General features: G+C 39.4%; 1 protein-coding gene across 1 annotated transcript; it reads right to left on the reverse strand.

The window, feature by feature from the left end:
• Positions 1-2,445: 2,445 nt before the first annotated feature.
• LOC108429271 (polyribonucleotide nucleotidyltransferase 1, mitochondrial) lies at positions 2,446-20,428 on the reverse strand. Its single transcript, XM_017700913.2, has 28 exons — positions 20,214-20,428; positions 19,020-19,080; positions 18,421-18,495; positions 17,963-18,068; positions 17,237-17,286; positions 17,076-17,139; positions 16,918-16,965; positions 15,730-15,843; positions 14,366-14,552; positions 12,739-12,790; positions 12,602-12,659; positions 12,318-12,414; positions 11,465-11,567; positions 10,387-10,457; positions 9,980-10,016; positions 9,788-9,854; positions 9,427-9,516; positions 9,210-9,263; positions 7,763-7,872; positions 7,545-7,616; positions 7,090-7,153; positions 6,906-6,989; positions 6,736-6,819; positions 6,225-6,331; positions 6,058-6,113; positions 5,877-5,955; positions 4,660-4,707; positions 2,446-2,929 (listed from the first exon to the last, which is right to left on the reverse strand). Exons 1-28 carry the CDS (start codon positions 20,330-20,332, stop codon positions 2,777-2,779), a joined length of 2,310 nt encoding a protein of 769 aa, XP_017556402.1. The 5' UTR covers positions 20,333-20,428; the 3' UTR covers positions 2,446-2,776.
• Between the last annotated feature and the right edge of the window lie 1,286 nt (positions 20,429-21,714).

Here is a 21,714-nt window from a genome sequence, read left to right on the forward strand (position 1 = left end):
AGTTATACAGAATTTGTCCGGTGATCTTAAAGGGTTCATGTCAGTTCAGTGCTGTTTCTATTTAGGGTTAAACACTAAGTGAATAGGTGATATTAATTACTTACTTTGTAACATAGTTATTACAAGCTCGTGGTAAACTATTAATAGTGGCAATACATTTTACATTTATGGCATTTTGCTGACGCTCTTATCCAGAGTGACTTACAATTTGATAATTTTACACTGGTAGGCCAAGGCGGGGTTAGGAGTCTTGCCCAAGGACTCTTATTGGTATAGTGTAGGGTGCTTACCCTGGTGGGTAAGTCTACGGCGTAGAAGGCAGAAGTGTTAACCACTACACTAACCAACCACCTACACATAATAATGGCAATAAATATTGTGGGTTTTGTGCTTTCGGTGCATTTACTAGATGAGAGTAATTATTCTGGTTATTGCCCAGGAACGCCGAAAGCCTTCTGGTATGACGTAAACTACAACAACTACCTCTTTAAGTGTAACTGTTAAATTTGTGTATAAAATTCAGTTTATTCTTCTGTAAGAAGACAAGCAGCAGCAGAACAACTGCCAGTGGTTTGATTTTGAGGTAAATATCCAAAAGCAATATGACAAACTCTAAATTCAAGCCCAGAACACTTGTGAAATATGGAGTAATAATCATATTGATTGATATTACATACATAAGCAAAAAGCTGCAGTTGTTTGCTTTAAAACTCCCATATCATGGGAAATAATTCTCTTCTCTCTTTTTAATATGAAGGTTTGATGTAGTGTGAAGGTAGAAACAGTTTTTTTTGTAGCTTGGGCTGCTTTTGGGCAGCTAATCAGCAAAGGCCAGGACTGACTTTGGCGCACATACAAAATATTATAAATGAACCTCAGGGACAATATATAAGATGGTAGGAGGACTAATTTCATTGGTCATCGCTGGAAGAACCGTTTCTTGCTGTAAGCAAAAGTATTTCACCAGGGGCCCTCACAGGCCTGTAGTATCCATTTTATTTTCTGAATTGTTTGTTTTACAACCCCGCTTCCAAAAAAGTTGAGACACTGTACAAAATGTACATAAAAACAAAATGATGTGTAATGCTGGAAAAATACCGGTGGTTAATTGGCAACAGGTCAGTAACAAGATTGGCTATGAACAAGCATCCCAGAGAGGCTGATGGGGAGGGGTGGACCACTGTGTGAAAGACTGCGCAGGCAAATAGTGAAACAAATATAAAGAATAACATTTCTCAGTGTAAAATAACAAAATACATTTGCCATGATGTTTGGGCAGCAGACACGATTCTGTAGTGGAAATCACTGCATGGGCTCAGAAACACTTCTGAAAACCACTGTGTGTGAAAACAGTTCATCACTGCATCCAAGAATGCAAGACAAAACACATAGAAGAAACCATAAATTAACAGGATCCAGAAATGCTGCTACCTTCTCTGGGCCCGATGGACTGAGGGGAAGTGGAAAAGTGTCCTATGGTCCAACGATTCAACATTTGAATTTTGTAATTATGGACGCTGTGTCCTCCAGGCTAAAGACCACTCAGCTTATTATCAGTGTACAGTTCTAAAGCCAGTATTCATGATGGTTTAGAGAGGCATTAGTACACATGGCTTGGGTGACATGCACATCTGTGAAGGCACCATTAATGCTGAACGAAATATTTGTGTTTTGGCAACATGCTGCCATCCAGACGACGTCTTTTTCAGGGAAGGCCTTGATTATTTCATCAAGACAATGTCAAACCACATTCTGCATGCATTACAACAGCACTGCTCCATATTAAAATAGTCCTGGTGTTAAACTGACCTGCCTGCAGTCCAAACCTGTCACTGCTGAAAACATTTGGTGCATTATGAAATGAAAAATAGGACAAAGGAAACCCCGAACTGTTGAGCAGCTGAAATCCTGCATCAAACAAGAACAGGAAAACATTTCACTTTCAAAACTACAGCAGCGTCTCCTTAGTTCCCAAACGCTTACAGTGTTGTTAACAGGAGAGGTGATGAAACACAGCGGTAAAAAGGCCCCGGTGCCAACTTTCTTTGAACAAATCAAATTAAGAATGGGTATATATTTTTCAAAAAACAATAAAATGTCTGTTTAAACATTTCATATGTTGTCTTTGTAGTATTTTCCCTTAAAATATGGTTTACATGACTTGCACATCATTGAATTCCATTTTTATTTACATTCTGCACAGCGCCCGTTTTTAGAAATGGGGTTGTTTTTATTTATTACATTTTCTGTCACTTATTAAAATGAACAAAGCATGGATTGGGGAAGGCAGCTGGCCCCCTAGTAGGATGTTGCTTAGGGCCCCCGATGTTCAGATAGGTTCTCGATCATTCGTAAATACTATAAGAATTTTTTTTTGTTAATTATACAAATGAAGTTCTGTATTGGTCCACGTTTTCAAGAACAGTATTGACCATAGAACCCAAACACATTTCTGCTATTTCTTTTATTTGTTAAAAAGTGCATATAAACAAAATACTTACAAACAATTCCATAAAGCATCGTCCCCCCTCCAATTCTTCCAACATAATCACAGTAATTGCACTGGACTATGGAAATATACTTAAAACCATGAGACCACATATTCCCAGTGCCATAGTACATTAACTGACTTACTCAGCACTGGAAGGTAATGTGGGGGAGTGGGAGGAAACTCTTCTCCTGATAAATATGGATCCACTTGGGTGAAGCAGACTGTTGAGTGCAAACAAAGATACACAGTTCAACTTGCACTTAACACCTCTCAGCACTCCGTGGGTCAGGAGGAACCGTCCGGCTGACCGTTTGGCGTTCCCATAGTAATACTCTGCCTCTCACTGAGAGTCTTCACCACTGTAGCTGCAGGAGACTGAAGCACTTTTCGAGACAGCCTCATCCTGCCATCTGTTGGGTCGCGTCCAAAATATTTCACCTGTAAAAGCAGGTAATGATCATTCAGCTTGGGAAACATCTCTTAGCAGGCCACTTTTTAATGGCTTTTAAAGTGGTAGTTCAGCAAAAAAAACAGACTTGTTTATGAGCTATGACCTGTTATCTGTACAAACAGACAAAAGTACATCTCACAGCTTAAAACTGCAGCAGCTGAGCTGTGGGGTCTAAGCTTCTATTACTAGCAACATTAGCTTGTATTTACGCCATGCGTCCAATCTACACTGCCTCTGACTCGGCTCCGTCACATACCTGCTTCAGGCAGGAACATCAGCTCTTTTCCTCCTTTTACTTTAACAGTCTGATCAGTATTGGTGTCAGTGCCATACAAGCAGCCTCCACAAACTGTTAGTACAAAGCAGGAGCTGCTCTGCAACTACTAAGTCAACGAGGTCCTAAGAGCTTTAAGGCTCTGTATAGTATCAAAAAATGATTCTTTAACCTGTAACAATGGAACCTTTTGGTGCTATAGTCAAAAGTCACAGGACACTGTTTTATTTTATACGCTGTCACAAGCCTCCACGATGCGCTGCTGAAGGTGGTGTTTATTGTGGATTTTCTCAGCATACACAATTTGTTTGAGGTGACCCCAGAGATAAAAGTCGATAATAAAATAAAATAAAAAATAATAATAAAATGGTGTCTTGTGACTTTTGACTCACCCTATACATACATATATGTATATACACTCACTGGCCACTTTATTCAGTTTTATTTGTTCAGCTGCTTGTTAACACAAAGAGCTCATCAGCCAATCACACGGCTGCAGCTCAGTGCATTTAGGCATGTAGAGGTGGTCAAGACGACTTGCTGAAGTGCAGACCGAGCATCAGAACGGGGAAGAAAGGGGATTTAAGGGACTTTGAACGTGGCGTGGTTGTTGGTGCCAGACGGGCTGGTCTGTGTATTTCAGAAACTGCTGATCTACTGGGATTTTCACACACAACCATCTCTAGGGTTTACAGAGAACGGTCCGAAAAAGAGGAAACATCCAGTGAGCGGTCAGTTGTGTGGACGAAAATGCCTTGTTGATGAGAGGTCAGAGGAGAATGGGCAGACTGGTTCCAGATGATAGAAAGGCAGCAGTAACTCAAATAACCAACCAAACTCTCTGAGGAACGTTTCCAACACCTTGTTGAAAGTGTGACATGAAGAATTAAGGCAGTTCTGAAGGCAAAAGGGGGTCCAAACTTTTACTGGCAAGGTGTACATAAAGTACATTTTGTATATATATATATATATATATATATATATATATATATATATATATATACACACACACACACATATATAAAACTATTTTGATAGGTTCGTTAAAGAACCATATACTGTAGTTTCTCCATCTTAGAGAAGAACCATGCAACTAACAATTTAAACCTTCAAAGAGGTGTTTAAGTTGTCATGGTTCCATATGAACGAAACGTCCAATCTACATCTCGGGTAAGAAGGAAACCATATAAATCTGTTTTTCTTCTGCTAAAAAACTGTTTCAATGGACAGAAACAACGAGGCAAACAGGATTCAGATACACAGGGCAGTTTGACCATTAAGCATCATATCTATTCTTGCCATTTCAAATGTCTCATTATTGTTAGTATTACTGGAGCAAACGGCTCACTGTTCCAGTAATATTCTACAACAGACAGTCAATTCTGTTTGTAAGAACATTATCATTTGTGCCACAGTTAAAACATTCAAATGTAAAGCGCGTACCTGGATCTGCTGCCCAACCTCGAGTCCGAGAGCAGTGGGGTGCTTGATCTGTTTGAACAAAGCGAGGAAGAATAAGGCAGCAGTTCTACTCTCATCAATCCTCCCTAAGACTTATAAACACATCTCAGCTGAACCACTCAAAAAAACAAATGCACTGACTAGCTGTATGTTCACAGCCGTTCGCAAAAGTTTACACACCCTCTACAGAGCACACACTTAAATATGACACTTTACTCAGACGGACAAGAACTGCATTCCCCAGAATCCACTGGGGAGTCGAGAGGCGGAGCTATTTCCCTCACTCTTACAATCAGACTCCAACTCCATTAACCAGACTCCTCAGCAAAGTCACATGACTTTGGGGTGGTTGGTTAGTGTAGTGGTAACACCTTTGCCTTCTACACTGGGTAAACACCCTACACTACACCAATAAGGGTCCTTGGGCAAGACTCCTAACACCACCTTGGCCCCCCCTGTGTAAAATGATCAAGTTGTAAGTCGCTCTGGATAAGAGCGTCAGCAAAATGCCATAAACGTAAATGTAAATGACTCCGGAACGATTTGTGGTTCTGCCTGGTTTGTTGGATTCATGGTTTTGACCCATGGCTTGTTTTGTGGACTTTTGTGGATTTGCCCTTGTTTGTTATGGTCGTCATTCTGTCTCTGCTGTGTTTACTGGAACTGAGCCCTGCCTGTAATCTGACTGCTCTATACATCCCTGATTCTACAAGTAAAGCTTCAGTTGCGTTTTCTAACCATGAGCATCTGCTTTCTGATCACACGTTATGCTTTTGAGCAAAATGTGGTGCATAGCTTCCATTTATTCGCTGAGTTTGATATACTGGGAAAAATATAACATGCAATATAAAACGTGTCCTAACTTTAACTTTTATATTTCATGTTTCTTTTTCCCCCCATATATGTTAAATTCAGTGAATACACAGCAACTTATTTTCACTTAGAAAATCAACAAACTTCTGCCTATGACTGTACGTCAACATATCATCACTGCTGGAACAAAACTTTGTATCTCCAAAATGGATCTCCAATAGTTTTTAATTATTTGTATTGTTCCATTCATTATGAAATCTGAAATGATGTAAAAGCACTAAAAATACATTAATATATAAAAACTGGAGATAGAAATTTTGTCCCGGCAGCAATGATGGTTCAGCCTAATGTCCCAATGAGCAAAGTTTTTTGTTAGGAAGTCGTACTCGTTTATGATCCAGCTGCGAGTTGTGAAGCAGCACAGGAGTCATGTTGGGATACAGCTTGACCATGACACCAACGTCCCTGTACACAAGAAAATAAAGAGTGACAATCATCTGCACGGCTATTCAATATTAATAATGAAAAAAAAAAAAACTCAAAATCATATGAACAACCAGATGGTACCTTATTTCTGTAATGGTCGCTGTGTACACAGCACCGAATTCGAGCTGCTGTTCTTGCTGTAGGAGAATGGGAAGACTTGTAATCAGTGTATTTTAATCTGTTTGAGTTATAATTAAAACGGCCAAATCTGCTTAGATAATGCATTAAAGTATTAGAGGAGGTGTTACATCATCTTTGCAGATTTCAGTGACGAACTCCTGGGCTTCATTCATGGCGCTGGGAGTTGGAGCGAAAATCGAGAAGGTCTCCTCGTCCACTTGACTTATTGTTACACCTGTGTAGAAAGAAGTAATCAGTACATTATGAAGTTGGCACCTCCATGTAGTGTTGTAGTTAAGACCACTAGATCAGTGTGGTTTGGGCTGTGGCCCCCCAGTGGGCTGTGGTGGTACTGCAGCTTTTTTGAACTGCAAAAATGTTTACAATGCACATTTATCATCACCACCATCTTTTTCTTATGCGCTTTCTCAAAATATAGTGATCACGCACTAATATCACGTTTCACCTCGGACCACCTATCATCAAGAGAAAACGCTCAGCAGATTAGAGACCCTTACTGATATTGACAATTATCTCTCACTCAAACTGACTTCAAAAAAAGGGATGTCATATACTCCAAATGTCATATCACCAATGTAATTTCCTTCAAAACTCTGAAAACGTGAAGCTAAATCTCACCTGTTTGGGCTTGTAATCGGCGGAGATTATACCCCCCTGGACCCACAAAGCGAGCTCTTCTAGACATGGGCACGCGGACGTTTTCTTTTGAGAAAATGATTTTACACTGTTAGAGGAAAACACTGAAAACAAAACTAAGAACCAAAACATCCACAACACAACTATCATACCAACAAGTGGGCCGTTCTCCTTCCGGGAGGCTCTTGGCTTAGAAATGGTTTTATTCATAATGCCCAAAATTTCCTTCTTGGCCACTAAAAGAAAGCATAAGCAGTGAAATGTGTATTTCTCATACAAAAACTCAAAAAAAGCTATAAAAAAAGGGCAGCGTGATTTGCACTGATCGCTTAGTACCTGTTGCCTGCTGTATAGCTTCCATTACAATCTTTAGAGGAAGGCCTGGTATCTTGATATCAGCCTAAAACAAAGAAAACAATACATATAAAAAATAACCGAAATCATGCTAAGGTGCTCAAAGCAAGCACCTCCACCTGTATGCAAAAGTTTGCATGCCCCTACTGTAGCCAAATGATCATGTATTCTTGATAACACATCCTCTACAGAGAACACACTCAAATACGGCATTATTCTGCCAATTTTAGTGCACAATCTCTCCACTTAACATACTAGAAGTAAAAATAAAACATTAAAAGTGGTGTAACATTTACACAGGACACATTTTATATTTTATTATGTTCAGTAAACAACCAGTAACTGTGCTCTTTGTGCACATATGAAATGAACATAACATGCCGTCTGACCAGGGGCGTTCAAACCTTCACCCACGACAGTGAGATGCTCCATATTACCTGTAAAGCTGTGATGCCCTTGCTTGTTCCTGCCATTTTAAAGTCCATGTCTCCGTTGTAATCCTCAATTCCCTACAAGTCCCAGACACAAATGTAATTAACCATAGGAAAGCAATACAGACACAGTTCAAGTACTGGGAGCAATTTAAACATGAATGAAAGGCTATGGAATGAAACACTGTCATGTTTGTGTCAGACAGGATAGTAAGAACATTTACCAAAATGTCAGTTAACAATCGATAGTCCTGGATTTCAGATGCTTTCTCAGGATTAGGCTTGGATATCAGACCAATAGCAACACCAGCCACTGCTGAAGATATCGGGACACCTGAAGAAACAAAGCTGGTGGTTGATATGATGGAAACGGAATCAGAAAAACCTGCACCTGCATTTAAACAATTAAACTGGAAGGGGAACACAATTTGTTTGTATTTGTTTATGCAAAATGAAACCATTAAGATGTAAACAAAGTCATTCAGAGTGGACATGAAATGCTCCATTTTAAAGAGGCTTATCAACTCAGAATTGTTAAGAGTGGTGGTGATAGGAACCAGACGGCTGAAGAGATGAATGCCTCTAAAAGCCCCCTCACAGAAAGCTAGTACACAAAATGCTTATATATACGGCACACTGTTTAACATTATGTTTTAAGACCCGTCCTGGTGGAGAGATACATGTGGGATGTTGTAAAAGCCCCCAGAGAAAATCTGCTTTTCAGGTTTACCACTATTTTACCATTGTCAGCATTTCACAGAAGACACATTAGGTTCATACGTTTTGGATAGTAAATTCAATGTCAATGTCAATTGAATTTAGGGGAAAGTCGTGGGCTGGAGGTCAGGGATCCAGCCTCGTGAACGGAAGGTCGCCGGTTCGATCCCCAGAGCCGACAGCACATGACTGAGGTGTCCTTGAGCAAGACACCTAACCCCCAACTGCTCCCCGGGTACCGCGGATTGGGCTGCCCACCGCTCCAGGCAAGTGTGCTCACTGCCCCCTAGTGTGTGTGTGCTCACTAGAGTGTATGTGGTGTTTCACTTCATGGATGGGTTAAATGCGGATGTGAAATTTCCCCATAGTGGGACTAATAAGCGTCACTTAATCTTAATGTCTATACTGGTGTTGTCGATATCACATTCCCTGGTTCGTATCACCATAAAGAAATCCAAGTCACAGTTTCTCTACAGTGAACCATTTCACATGGAACCAAAGTTTGACTGATGGAACTGGTGGAATTTCCCTTTAAGACTTGTGTGTGCCAGAGTCACACTGAGGCTGTGGTTAACACAATGATTACACGCTTGAGCTCAGGCTGCTAGTGTGATTGTAACAGCAAACTGTGGGTGTGCCGTATTTGAAATCATGGCAACTTACAAAACACTCACTACTGGGCAAAAAAACAATACAAGAGCACGGCTAAATCCAAAATGCAACAGTTCCTCCAAGCCCAGTGAAGCTGCATTGTGATTGCGTTTGGCAAAGGTAGAATTTCTGATTTCTTCATTTCAGTAGGCAGGTGGTTTTCTATTGGGTGTCTAATAGCGCAAACACACATGGATTTGTCCACATAGCTAAGTGAACCAGCTGACCTGTGGCTTATTTTGATGCTGAACATCAGCTATTTATTTTCTGAGGGGCTCAAATTGGGGTCCCCTTAGCTCATACCTGCATCCATTAGAGCCAGGCTGCCCCCACATGCTGACGCCATGGATGATGACCCTACAGAATGAAACACCAATTAGTCACAAGACACAGAGCTGCGTTTAACAGGCAAAAGATGTTTTGGAAATGAGAAAAAAAAACATGCCAAAAAGTATCACAGAGCTGAACACTAAACTTATTCTAATCATAAGCATGAATGGTTTTCCACCACAAGACACACCATTGGACTCCAGCACCTCTGAGGTCACTCGTATTGTGAAGGGAAAGTCTTTAGGAATGACCGGTCGCAAAGCTTTTTCAGCCAGGGCCCCTAATCACACAAAAGCACAGATGTTAGAGGACTGTTTAACACATTGACACTAGAAAACTGGATAGTGATAAGCATCACATCACTAAATTTACCATACCACTAATATTAGAGCTGGATGAGTTTTATGAAAGGAGGTCATCTGCGCAGGATTTAACGGGCCGATTTGATAGTCCAAACTTAAAGGTACTGGATTAAAATCAATGAAAAGAAGATCCCCGGGTAACACTACTCCACCAGTTCCAATAGGGCTTAATAAACCAGTCTCACTCACCATGGCCAAGCTCTCTTCTGTTCAACCCACCCATCTTCCCAGTCTCATTGGTTGCATAGGGGGGAAACTGAGAGAGAGCAGAAACATGGCACAGTAAATGCATCGCTGCACTTCTAAAAGAAATGAAATAGAGGATTCGAGGAGGATTCGAAAAAGCCTAAGCTGAGTACTGGAAAAAATCTCAATACTCACCTCATAGTGAAGCATAAAATTCTTGTCTTTGATCCCGCTATTAAAGAGGAAAACAAGGAAAAGGAAAACTGAGCAGCGCAATTTCTTCAGCGGTAAGTTTTAAAACGAAAAGCGGTAGTCGCTACAACCGGTAACCTCACTAGGGAACTCTGTTTTAACAGCTCTAAGTGGAGTAAAACACAACTAAGTCACTTAATTTATTATAATTATTTTAATTAATCATCTTTGGCATACAATAGAACATAAACGTACAATATGAACTGAATGGCGGTGAAATCATGACACAATAGATCGTTTCATCTTAACAGATATTTTTTCCATTTCACTGAGCCTCGGTCTGTGGTATCAGTAAAAATGGCTTACAACACAGATCCAAGATAACTAGAAAGAAAAAAAGGCTGCTTTACCTTAGAGCTGTGGTTATGAGGTCTGGTTTTACACTGGACTCTATGGAATCAAACGTCACAGTACAAAGCACCTGTAAAAGTACTCATTTATTAGTTTTACATGAAGTAAATTAAAGCAATACATGTTTATGTGCTCTGAAAAACACAGAAGAAACTCAAACATTAATGCATTCCACTGTGATTTTACGTCTGCCAGTGTGTCAGCTTAATCATTTTGAAACTGTTGTTACTATGTAACAATCTTGTTATTGTTTAGGTGTACTTTCTTATCTTATTCCACCAATCATTCACTCACTCACTCACTCAAAATAACACTAAAATCGGGCTTTATTTTCTTCAGTACAGCGTACACACACAGATCTCTGATCTGTCTATAATCTACACACTGATAAGTGTAGCTGTTACACAGAAGTGCAATGACAGGGCTAGAACCGCACTTTGTCTACTTAAACAAATCAAACGAATTTAGAGTGAGGCCAACCTAACATTTTAACATCCAGTCAGCAATATCAACCGCACTGGACAGCAGAACTTGAAACCAGACTCTCTGGTCCAAAAGTGTGCACTTGGCAACCCAGCTGCCAGACATACATAAGTGTCACATAGACACAGATGCACACCTGGCAGTATCTGACATCATCAAAGTTAGCCTGCTTAATTTCCCTCACTTTTAAGTTGCTACACCTTGATACACCTTGTGAGCACCTTGAGCATTAGAAAAGTGGAGCTGCTTAATCCGCTACAGCAGAGGAGCATGAAAGATGCTGACTTTATGGACTGCAGTTCCCATAGGTCTGTCTGCAGGGCCATAACAGCACGATCTGAAATCTGGATTTAAATCAGATGCTCTCTGTTTGATAGTTACTTAAAAGCGAAATGATTTAAAATATGTATGTAAACTGAACAGCCAACCAGTTCACCCCTATCTCTTCCAAACCTATGCCTATGATAACTGGAATAATTATACGGAGTCATTTTAATCATAAACATTTTTAATCAAGTAAATCACATTTTATGCCCAGCGAAATGTAACACTTCTGAACAGTATTACATATTTGCTTGAAGCCCCCCCTCTCACCTGTGTTTGTCCCCTCTGAAAAAGAGCGGATCCATGCAGCGGCTTAAACAAGTCCACTTCACATGAAATATCTCTTAAAGACGTCAGGTCTCGTCCATCACACCTTACACAACAAAACAAAATGAGATCAAGAGGCGAGCTCAAAAAGCACAAAGAAAAGATCTACCACATTATCCATAAAAATCACTGATATTAGCCCCCAAACGATCCCCAAAGAAGCCTGAAACTGTACTCATAGACAATCACTACAATCTTAAAGGGGACCTATTATGCTCACTTTCTAGGTTCTGATTGCTCTGGCATGTACTTTGAGCTTTGTAACTTTGCAGAATGTTTTCATGCATAAAAAGCTGTATAACACATTAAAGGTACCGGAAAAACCAGAAGAATATAATAGGTCCCCTTTAAAATCTGTGGTCAAGACAGCATGCAAGTTACAAGTGTATAGAAAACAAGACAATTGTTTATATTGTTACTGTCCAAAAAACAACCAAGTATCTCCAAAATGGTAATTTAGCAGGTTACAAGAGTAACAGGAGAAGCCTTGTTTACCTTTTAATGTAAGTTAATGCAGAGGCATTTTATACTAAGTGATTATGGAGCATTTCAATTTGTCCATTAATGATTAAAGTTTAACAAAACGCTGATGTGTTCAATCATTTTTTGGACAGCAATGAGCGCAGCTCCACACGGCCAGCTTACGCTTAGTCACGTCACGTCTCTCAGGCTGATCAGCAAGTATGAATGGAATGTCGATAAATCTTCCCTGGACATTTTCTGGATTTGCGATGCGTGAAGTGGTTAAGCGTAAACAGCCAGAGAGACTCAAGATCCGATGTGTGAAATATCTCACCTTCTGTATTCATTAAGAACTAAATTACGGAAAACCTCTTTCAACACCACATCGAAGGCCTCAATCACTTCAAATTGTTCTGCTTGAGGAAACTTTTCTATAAATGAACGGTTAAATAACAGGCATTACAACTAACAGTAAATAACAGTAAATTACAACTTCACAGGTACATTATCTTAACAGACACTGGGTACTGTCTTTAACTAAAGTGGGAACAACAAAGAAAACTATTTTTAAACAATGAAATAAGTGACAGTACCTAATAATGAAATAAATAACAGTACCTTTCATTTTCTCCTCTGTGTCAAGTCGTATTTTGTTTACAGCTTCATCTCTGGAAACCTGAAGAATCAAATATATGCGATCACATGCATGTTGCTTAGCAATGGGCCAGGGAGAGAACAGCATGTGCTGGAATTACCTTGTCGTGTGAAAAGTCTGTAAAGACGGCATAGATCTTTTCAGTGGCCAGTCTGCAAACATGAAGTAAACAATTTTAAAAAGTTTACAACAACAACATATTAGTAATTATGGACATAATTACTCATAATTCCCCTTTGAGAAGAAAGTCACTGAGATAGTCATTCAGAGTAATTTGATGTCTGTACCCACTGACCTAGACAACAGTAAAATAAGTGGTAAGTCTTTAAATGCAGTACAGTACTAAATAAGACTAAACTCTCACTGAGGCCGTCACTGAGCAGTCACTGGGGTGGAACCCTCAAGGGTACATATTCAGCGCCTTTAATTAGGCAACATCATTTTTTTTTTAATCAGGTCTATTCACCATATAGATGTACACTGTAGTTCTACAATTACAAACTGTTTCTCTGCATACTTTGTTAACCCGCTTTACACTGTGTTTGAGAGATGTGGACCGGACCCCACAGGACCACCACAGATCAGGTATTATCTGGGTGGTGAATAATTCTCAGCACTGCAGTGACACTCATGTGGGGGTGGTGTGTTCGTCTATGTTGTCCTGGTACTTGTAGATATATTTTTCTCTAAACTACAAAACTATTGAAAAACAATGCACAATAGGCAACTCAGGCAACAGGCAGCATATTCATAAACATTACTTATAAAAACTCTCTGTGAGGGAACTTGTAGAGGTGGACGTCTGGTTCCTATCATCACCACTGTGAACACTTCCAACTCAATCAGTTTCTCTACAGTGAAGCACTTCACATCAACCCACTCGGAATCTCTGTTTACAGCTCAATCACGAAACTTATTTCTTAAAAAAAAAAGAAATTCCCCTTTTAAGACATCCGAAGCCACTTTGTGATTTTTTTTGTTTTCTTTAAAAACATTTTAGAAGCTGTCATGACATAAATAAACAAACACAATCTGGGCCTATTTTGAGGTCTTTATTCAATTTTAAGCAAATTTGTGTCACAGATCACAGCCACTGACAAAAAATCACTTTCACTAGCGCTTTCAGACTTTCAGACGCCACCGCATGACAGTGAGTTAACTAACTTAACCACAGAGCTTAAAAGAATAGTTAATAATAATAAAACTTCGGGTCTGCTGATTAGCCCTGGCCATTTTAAGGGTTAATGAACCAAAACATGTTTGATATTTTGCTTTTTTTGTTTTTGTCTTTAGTTTTGCTCTGGAGCTTTGAGACTAATGCAGCTATAAAGTAACGGAAGCTCAGATTCCTAAATCACAAACTAACCTCAGGCAGACTTGATTATGGGGTTTCTGACGCTGTACAACACGGTTTTCTATAAAAAGTCAACGCTTCACGATGGCTGCTGTGATAATGTCTATCCAATTTTACATAAGGTAAAAGCTTTTACTGCTTGTTAGCTCTACTGCCCTTGTAGCTGCTGACCAAAACTAACAAAGCAGCACCAAACATGTCTTGGATGATTGAGTGCATCTGGAGAAAGAGAGAAATGACTGAAAATGAAGCTGATAGTTGATATTGATGAGTCACTGAGGGGGCCTCTGGTAAAGGCACTACGGGAGCACAGCCTTGTAACAGATGTCAGGTTTTCAGGCATTGTGTGGTTTTAAATACTGGAATTTCTTACTGTCGAGCATATTCCACCATCTCCACAGGGGCGCTGAAAAGTTTGGAGGGCGTGCGCTTGACCACTTTCTGCTCTCTGGCCAGCTGCTGTATGGCGTGAATGATCTGCTGTGTGTGTTTCACTCCCACTTTAACTGCATGGCAGAAGTCCTGCTGCAACACGTTCTCTGCAGCAGCCTCCATCATCACTGATGCAGATAAAACAAAGAGTGTCAGACGGTATGATGCCTGCAGTGAAGTAAATGACCAATTAATACGTGGAGCTCAGACAATAGCAACTACAGTAATAGTAACAATAACATTAATAATAAAAACAATAACACATTATAATTATTACTCATGGTTGATAATATAAGGTTTGAATTTATTTTAAGTTTGACTAGAGGTTTTCTTGGACTCAAGGTCACTTCACAAATAAGTAACAAAGCATGCAAGCATTTAAAAAAAAGCAGACTTGACATCACTACTGATTAAATGAATAATCGAGGAACCTAGTGTTTTTTTTAGATAATTATTTGAGCAATTAATCAATGATTAATTAAGACATTATGGTTATTTTTTAAATCTAAACCATAAAAATGCATTTAAGTGAACAACAAACTACTTTGTGTGGCCTTATAAAGAAGCCAGAGTACGTCACTGAAGAAGATACACAGAATACATTTCTTTATTTAGTACGCCGCAGTTTTGGAAAGCGGTAAAGCCTAATGGAATAACAATGGAGTAGCCTGTTTGCTACTGAGTTGTGAAGCCTAGTTTTGATTGAACAAATCTTTGCAGTTTATGAACACACAATGCGCAACAGCAGACATTTAAGTTTACTTCATACTTCATGTAACTTCAAACATCAAGAGACCTGCTGAAGTGGGTTTCCTCTCTTTCAGTGACCTGAAATCTAATAGCTCCTCCTTAAGGATGCTAAACATATATAATAACCTGTGGATTCTATGTTTATTATTCAAACTCCAGCGGAACTGCTGAGCTGATTCTTTTCGAATGTTAGTTTTAATTCATTCATTTTTCAAAATCGAATAATTGATTAAAAATAAGCAACTGTGACAGAGCTAATACAAACACAAACAATAAAAGACTAACATCATGAAAAAAAAGGAATTATAACACTAAATATACTACAACAGAATGTGTACAGGGATCATTTTGGATTTGGTCTGTGCAAAAGCACTGAATACACTACGACTGATTCATAAAGCACGTGATACACTGCTGAGTGTTTTAGTCTTAAGTGAACAGAGATCAAGCGCAAAGCAGAGAAAAGCATTTGTACAGCGGGTGAGGTACAAATTTAGGCACCAATCAGATTCCGTAGCACTCATTAGTGGTCAGGAACCGCAGGGTCACACTCACCCACTTGGCTGGAAGGAGCTCCTGTTACCACCAGATTCAGCGTGCTAGAGCTCATTTCTTTCCGGGTGGGATTCACGATAAACTCTCCATCTACAAGCCCAACGCGTACAGCACCTGCACAGAAAGAACAACAGCATGAAAAAAAAAAAACATACACTATATGGCCCCAAGTACTGGACACCTGATCATCACACCTATATGGCTGGATATCCCATTCCTAAAACCTGAGCATTAATATTGTGTTGTCCCTGCTATGACAACTACATACATACATACATACATACATACATACATTTTATATATGCAGGAATTTGTTCCCATTCAGTCAAAAGAGCATTGTTCCAATTCATCCCCCAAGGTGTGCAGTGGGGTTGAAGTCGGGGCTTTTTTACAGCCCAATGTAGCCCCTCCACACCAAACTCGCAAAATCATGCCTTTATGGATCTTACTTTGTGCACAGAGGCACAGTCATGCCGGAACACGAAAGAGCCTTTCTCAAACTGCGGCTACACAGATGGAAGAACATAATCATCGAAAATTGGATGCTGTAGTTGTAGCTGCAGCCCAAGTACACAGTGTTTTGGTCTGCAAGGACTAGAGCCTGACGTGGGTCATAGACGCTTCCATTCCACAACAGCAGCACTTACAGTTGACTATGGCAGACGTTTCACAAACTGACTTGTGGCATCCTATGGCAGTGCCACGCCTAGTCACTGAGCTCTTCAGTACGGCCCACTCTACTGCCGATGTTTGTCTGTGGAGATTGCAAGCCTATGTGCTTGATTTCTCAAACTTCTGTTGTACATTATTTCTCTAAAATAAAGATTTCTAGCTCTGTAAGTTTTCTTTAATTCTTACCTGCAGCCTGTTGGAAAAAATACCGTGTAAAAAAATGTGAATTCTACATTTTCAATCAATACCTCTTTGTGTTTTTAAGGAAACGTATTTATTATTTCAATCTGAATTTGGTGAAAAGTCATTATAGAAAGTAATAAACTTTTTTGACATTGAAAAACAAACAGAAAAGGTCAGGCATGCACACTCAAACCTGACTACAGAATATAAACGTGGAATTCACTACGTAACTACTGTAACTGTATAATATGGTAATTACATATAAACAGTTATGTAATATCAGCAAAGTACGACGCTAGAATTCTACAGTTAAGCAGAGAAAACTCAACTTACCAACTGGTCCATTCCAGGGAATGTCAGAGAGGGCGAGTGCAGCAGATGCTATAATAGAATGAAAAGGAAATGACAGACATCCTCAATAAAACTGGAAAGGTAATATTGAGCCACAAAGACATTCAGAAAACAAAGAAATATAGCAGGAGCTTCCATACCTGCATTGATTGAAAGCACATCTGGATCATTCACACCATCAACAGCTAATATGTTGCATAGAACCTTTAAGACAAATTGAGAGGACAGTTAAAATCATGCTGTCACATTAAGGCTCAGATGTATTTGGCTGGTGTTAAAGCTTAATGTGAGAGTATAATACCTGTGTGTCATAGAAATAACCAGCAGGAAAGAGGGGTCTAAGGGAACGATCTGAGGGCATACACACACACACACACACACACACACACACACACACACACAATGAGACAAGCAGTCTAACTGTACATACGTATCCTTTTATTTAAGTGCCAAATGGACAATTAGAATGACTGGAATAACACTGGCGTCCAAAAACCGCTTTATTGTCCATTCATAAAATAAGAATGAAAAGATTTTCTATTACAAATTATTGATATAGCAATTTGAGTGGCAGGAAGAATCACTGAAATATTTGAATTTCGGGAATTTCACATTTTTTTTATTATTTGGTATATGCACTGTTTTGCATGGACTTAATCAAATCCATCTAAGAGTCACTGATCTCTACTTAATAAAATAGACAAGACTCAAAGTCCTTCTTGTAGGCCTTTACATGGTCATAAACAGGCCCAGAATTAGGGCAGAATCTTGAATATTTCTTCTGTATTTTACTTGTCATAACAAGTTTCTTTGCTCTATATTTTTCAATGTTCTAAAACCCTCAAAAAAAATAAATAAAAAATTAAAAATCCCAGATTTGTAGTCTCAGGCATTCACAGTGTAGTCTCAGGCATTCGGACTCACACTGTAGCTTTCATATAACTTTCACCGGTCAACCTTAAATACTTGGTCTACTTAAAAATAAGATGCTTTATTTTCCTGATGCAGTATTATTAGCGCCTCTGACCGATGAGTCTGCTGGTTAAAATCTCTAAGTCAGTTGTGCCAATCTCTCTCCTCAAGTAGTTGGTGGGGATTCTTCCAGCAGCTGCTGCTTTCTGCCTGTAATCGACCTGTTTTCGAGAGAGCAGATAAATGCTGTGTCATAACTGTACAGTAAACTATAAGATACTGTATATTAAGCTTAATAATGTAAGATTTTGACATGAAAGTAAGCTGTAAGTGTGGACCAGAACATGTTGTTCCAAAAAAGTAAATAAAATGTAACTGCAATTTAAGCAGCATGCTACAATTATAATGTAATTGCATATTATAAAAAACAACATAAATAACAATATAAAACCAATATAAATAGCATTACATTTGCAAAGTTTGGATCTTTTGCATTTTGCAAATCTGCTTAAATGACTTAAAGAGCTCAAACTGCTGTACACCAGCAAGAGAGTGATAGCAGTAATAACTTACCACGAGGGGCATGAAATGGGACGGCGATGGTTTTGTCTTGCTGACAGCTGTGACCATCACTGAGGTCTCTCCAAGCTAGAAATTACGATTCAACAGGCACAGCATGTGAGCACAGATGTAATGTGGGAGACACTTACATACACTAAACGCTACTGTGCTATTAATCGCACAGTCAATTGGTGAAAGGGGTGTGGCAAACTTTATTTGGAGGGTATATTTTCAAAATGCATCAAAAGCCACATTCATGAATATCCTTTACTTTCCTTCATAATGTACATGGTTAAATATCGGTGGGTGATGATGGCAAAAATATCATATGGGACTCCAAGACAAGATCATGACAGGTTTCACAATATTTTGTTTTTCTAAAGCTTGAGAAGTTGTAAACAACAAAAAAGAGCCACACATGGAAAATACATCAAAGACTGTAATTATGTTTGTCAAATGTTTCACACACCGTGGTACATTTACTCCAATTAAACTGGCTAATTGTGCTTCCTTCTTTGGAATGGAAATTCCTTAAGTACTGACAATTTCCACAGTATGCTCAAGAAAAGTCCCAACCAAAGTCTTAAAATAATGTTTGAAAACAATCCTACCTGTACAACAGAACATCCATCTGCAAATCTGGCGAGCTTCCCTGTCGATATTTCCAGTTTTCTTGGGAAAAAGCAAAGAAAAGCATAAGAAAGTGATATCATGTGTACAGCAATATTTTAGCTAGGTAATGCATGCTGGTTGACGCTCGGCACTGGGCATGGTGACTTTAAACTCATGTGTGGCCGCTTTAGACTGTCCCACTCTATTGGTCAACACTTGTCTATGGAGATTATACAAACTAGGTGTGGGCAGCTGATTGCCTGTGTCAGCAATGGGTGCATCTTAAAGCTGTTTGGACATAGAGTATACAGAGTGGTCTCTGGTCACTACATAAAATGACTTCTATAGGTAAACAGTGCATTTCAAAATAAAGGCTTGTACATCCAAATAGTGCAACATTATTCACCAAACACAAAGTCCCCTAATGTATAGTGCACTACCTAGGTGATAAAATAAATGGTTCTACATTCAGAAAGTCTACACAGCACTACATAGATCTATAACGGGCATTAAATCACAAAACAAACAGGGATGCACAATAATATCAGAACCACACTGGCATCGGCAGATGTTTGCACTGACAGTGGATGATGTGTAGACTGCGTTCTGGAAGAGGGGAAATTTTAGGTGACAGTGGGCTCTGCACTACAGTAGCAGCTTTTTATTCATTTTACCGCATCTGCAAACATTCAGAAATAGATTTCTTCATAGCGCCAATCCAGATAAACATTAGATTAGAAGTCATTACTGCACGACTCAATAAATCGTGCTTGGAGAAGAGGTTTGCTCTCTATGTGGTGCATTCCCTAGATGGTAAAATAAAGAATTCATCCAAAATGTGCACAACACAGGTCAGGAAATAAGATGACCTCTACTCTCTACATGGTATAATACCCAACAGAGGGCTCTACATTCAAACAGTCCACAACACAGATCTTCAAATGAAGCCTTCTACTCCCTATATACACACACACACACACACACACACAGTTCACTACATACAGCACAAAACAGAAGATTTAAAATACAATTACTGCACTTCATAGGTCCCAAAATAAAAGTTTCCATATACAGATTGTACAGTATGTAAGTGATGATGTAAAGACTTGCTCCCTGCACGACACAATTCCTGTAATAAAGGTGTCTTAAAGCGTGCGCACCATATCCAGCAGTCTGGGACTCTGTTTCCTTACCTCCCTCCTAAATCCACCGCAGCCCTCCTCTCTGCCCCGTGACTGGCCCACACGCTCCGGTGACAGGAACGCGCGCTGAGGCGGCGCACGGCGGCGCCGAGGCTGAGGAGGCGCTTCATGTTTCAGCCGAATGCTCGAGTTCAGTCAGAGACACACGAACACAGGCAGCCGGGCGGCCATCGGTCACATGGGCCACAACACTCCGCTTCTCCTCGGTGATTGGACAAGCGGTGTGCAACCGCAGGTTCTGTCGTAGCTCTACTGCGAGCGCTAACATTGGTACCTGATCAACACAAACCCCACGTGCTCTTATGTTCATGAACAAATACTATTTTCTTATGAAGTGTCTGAAAACTGTCTAATCAGCTGTTATGTGTTCAGGCTGTAAATGTGGCCACATGCAAAATGACTTAAACTCACAATTGTACAATGACTATTACGAGGTATTTACTCAGCTCTACTCATGTTCATATATTAATATTTATATGTTCACACGTTTACAGGTGCATGCTGGTCATCTATGCTATGCCTCACAAGTAACTTGCACCTCCACTCACTGGTCACTTTATTAGAAACACCCACCCTGTACTTCCACTCAGTGGTCACTTTATTAGAAACACTCACCTTGTACTTCCACTCACTGGCCACTTTATTAGAAACACCCACCTTGTACTTCCACTCACTGGCCACTTTATTAGAAACACCCACCTTGTACTTCCACTCACTGGCCACTTTGAGGTCCACTCAGCTAGAGGTACACAATTTAGTTGTATAATTATCAGTTTGCACTTAAGGTGAATCTATAATAAGCAGATAATCTGTTAAGCATTAAGGGCTCTGTGAAAGTCAGTACAAGATCTCTATAAAGTGTGGATTCTAGGCCATCAGGAAATAGCAGACACTTTTACTAACCCTTAATACCAGCTCTTGGTTTTTCACCATTTCTGCGGTTGGTTGTCGTTCAGGCCTCCTGCATGTATCACATAAAACCTTACACACTCACCATTACAACTAAATTTAACATTTTTGCTTTCAGTACAACAACAACAACAACAACAACAACAACAACAACAACAACAACAACAACAATAATAATAATAGTAATAATAATGGATTTATAACAAGAGAACAAAGATTTTATTTATCACCTTTCCCAAAATTAAAGCATCAAAGGACATTTTAAATGATTTAAATGGTCATTAAAATAAATTATTCACACTGTGAAGAAAGGGCATCAGGGAAGTTTAAAACCGAAGCAGTTATGTACTGGACGCAGAAACATGTTGCATACAGTCTTATTGAATTGCTTTTTATAATCAATTTATTTAGCCTTGTATGTATAATTTAACCAAAACATTGAATATTTTATATAAAGGCAGAACACCATTTCTAATTTCTGCCAACTTTTTATGTAAAAAAAAAAAAAATCAAGACGTGACTCCTCCAAGACAAAATAACACCACAAGAGGGCGCCATTGCTTGTAGCATTTTGAATGTTGGG

This window comes from Pygocentrus nattereri, chromosome 22 (genome assembly GCF_015220715.1).
Source record: "Pygocentrus nattereri isolate fPygNat1 chromosome 22, fPygNat1.pri, whole genome shotgun sequence".
In the NCBI taxonomy this organism is placed as follows: Eukaryota; Metazoa; Chordata; class Actinopteri; order Characiformes; family Serrasalmidae; genus Pygocentrus; species Pygocentrus nattereri.

What these genes read in the sequence shown, in the direction of transcription:
- LOC108429271 (XM_017700913.2), bottom strand. Translation starts at nt 20,332, where the DNA reads ATGAAGCGCCTCCTCAGCCTCGGCGCCGCCGTGCGCCGCCTCAGCGCG. An exon ending in CCGATTACAAGCCCAAACAG is followed by an intron (nt 6,332 to 6,735) that starts GTGAGATTTAGC and finishes CTTTCTACACAG; the next exon opens with GTGTAACAATAAGTCAAGTG. An exon ending in CTGAAATCTGCAAAGATGAT is followed by an intron (nt 6,114 to 6,224) that starts GTAACACCTCCT and finishes ATTCTCCTACAG; the next exon opens with CAAGAACAGCAGCTCGAATT.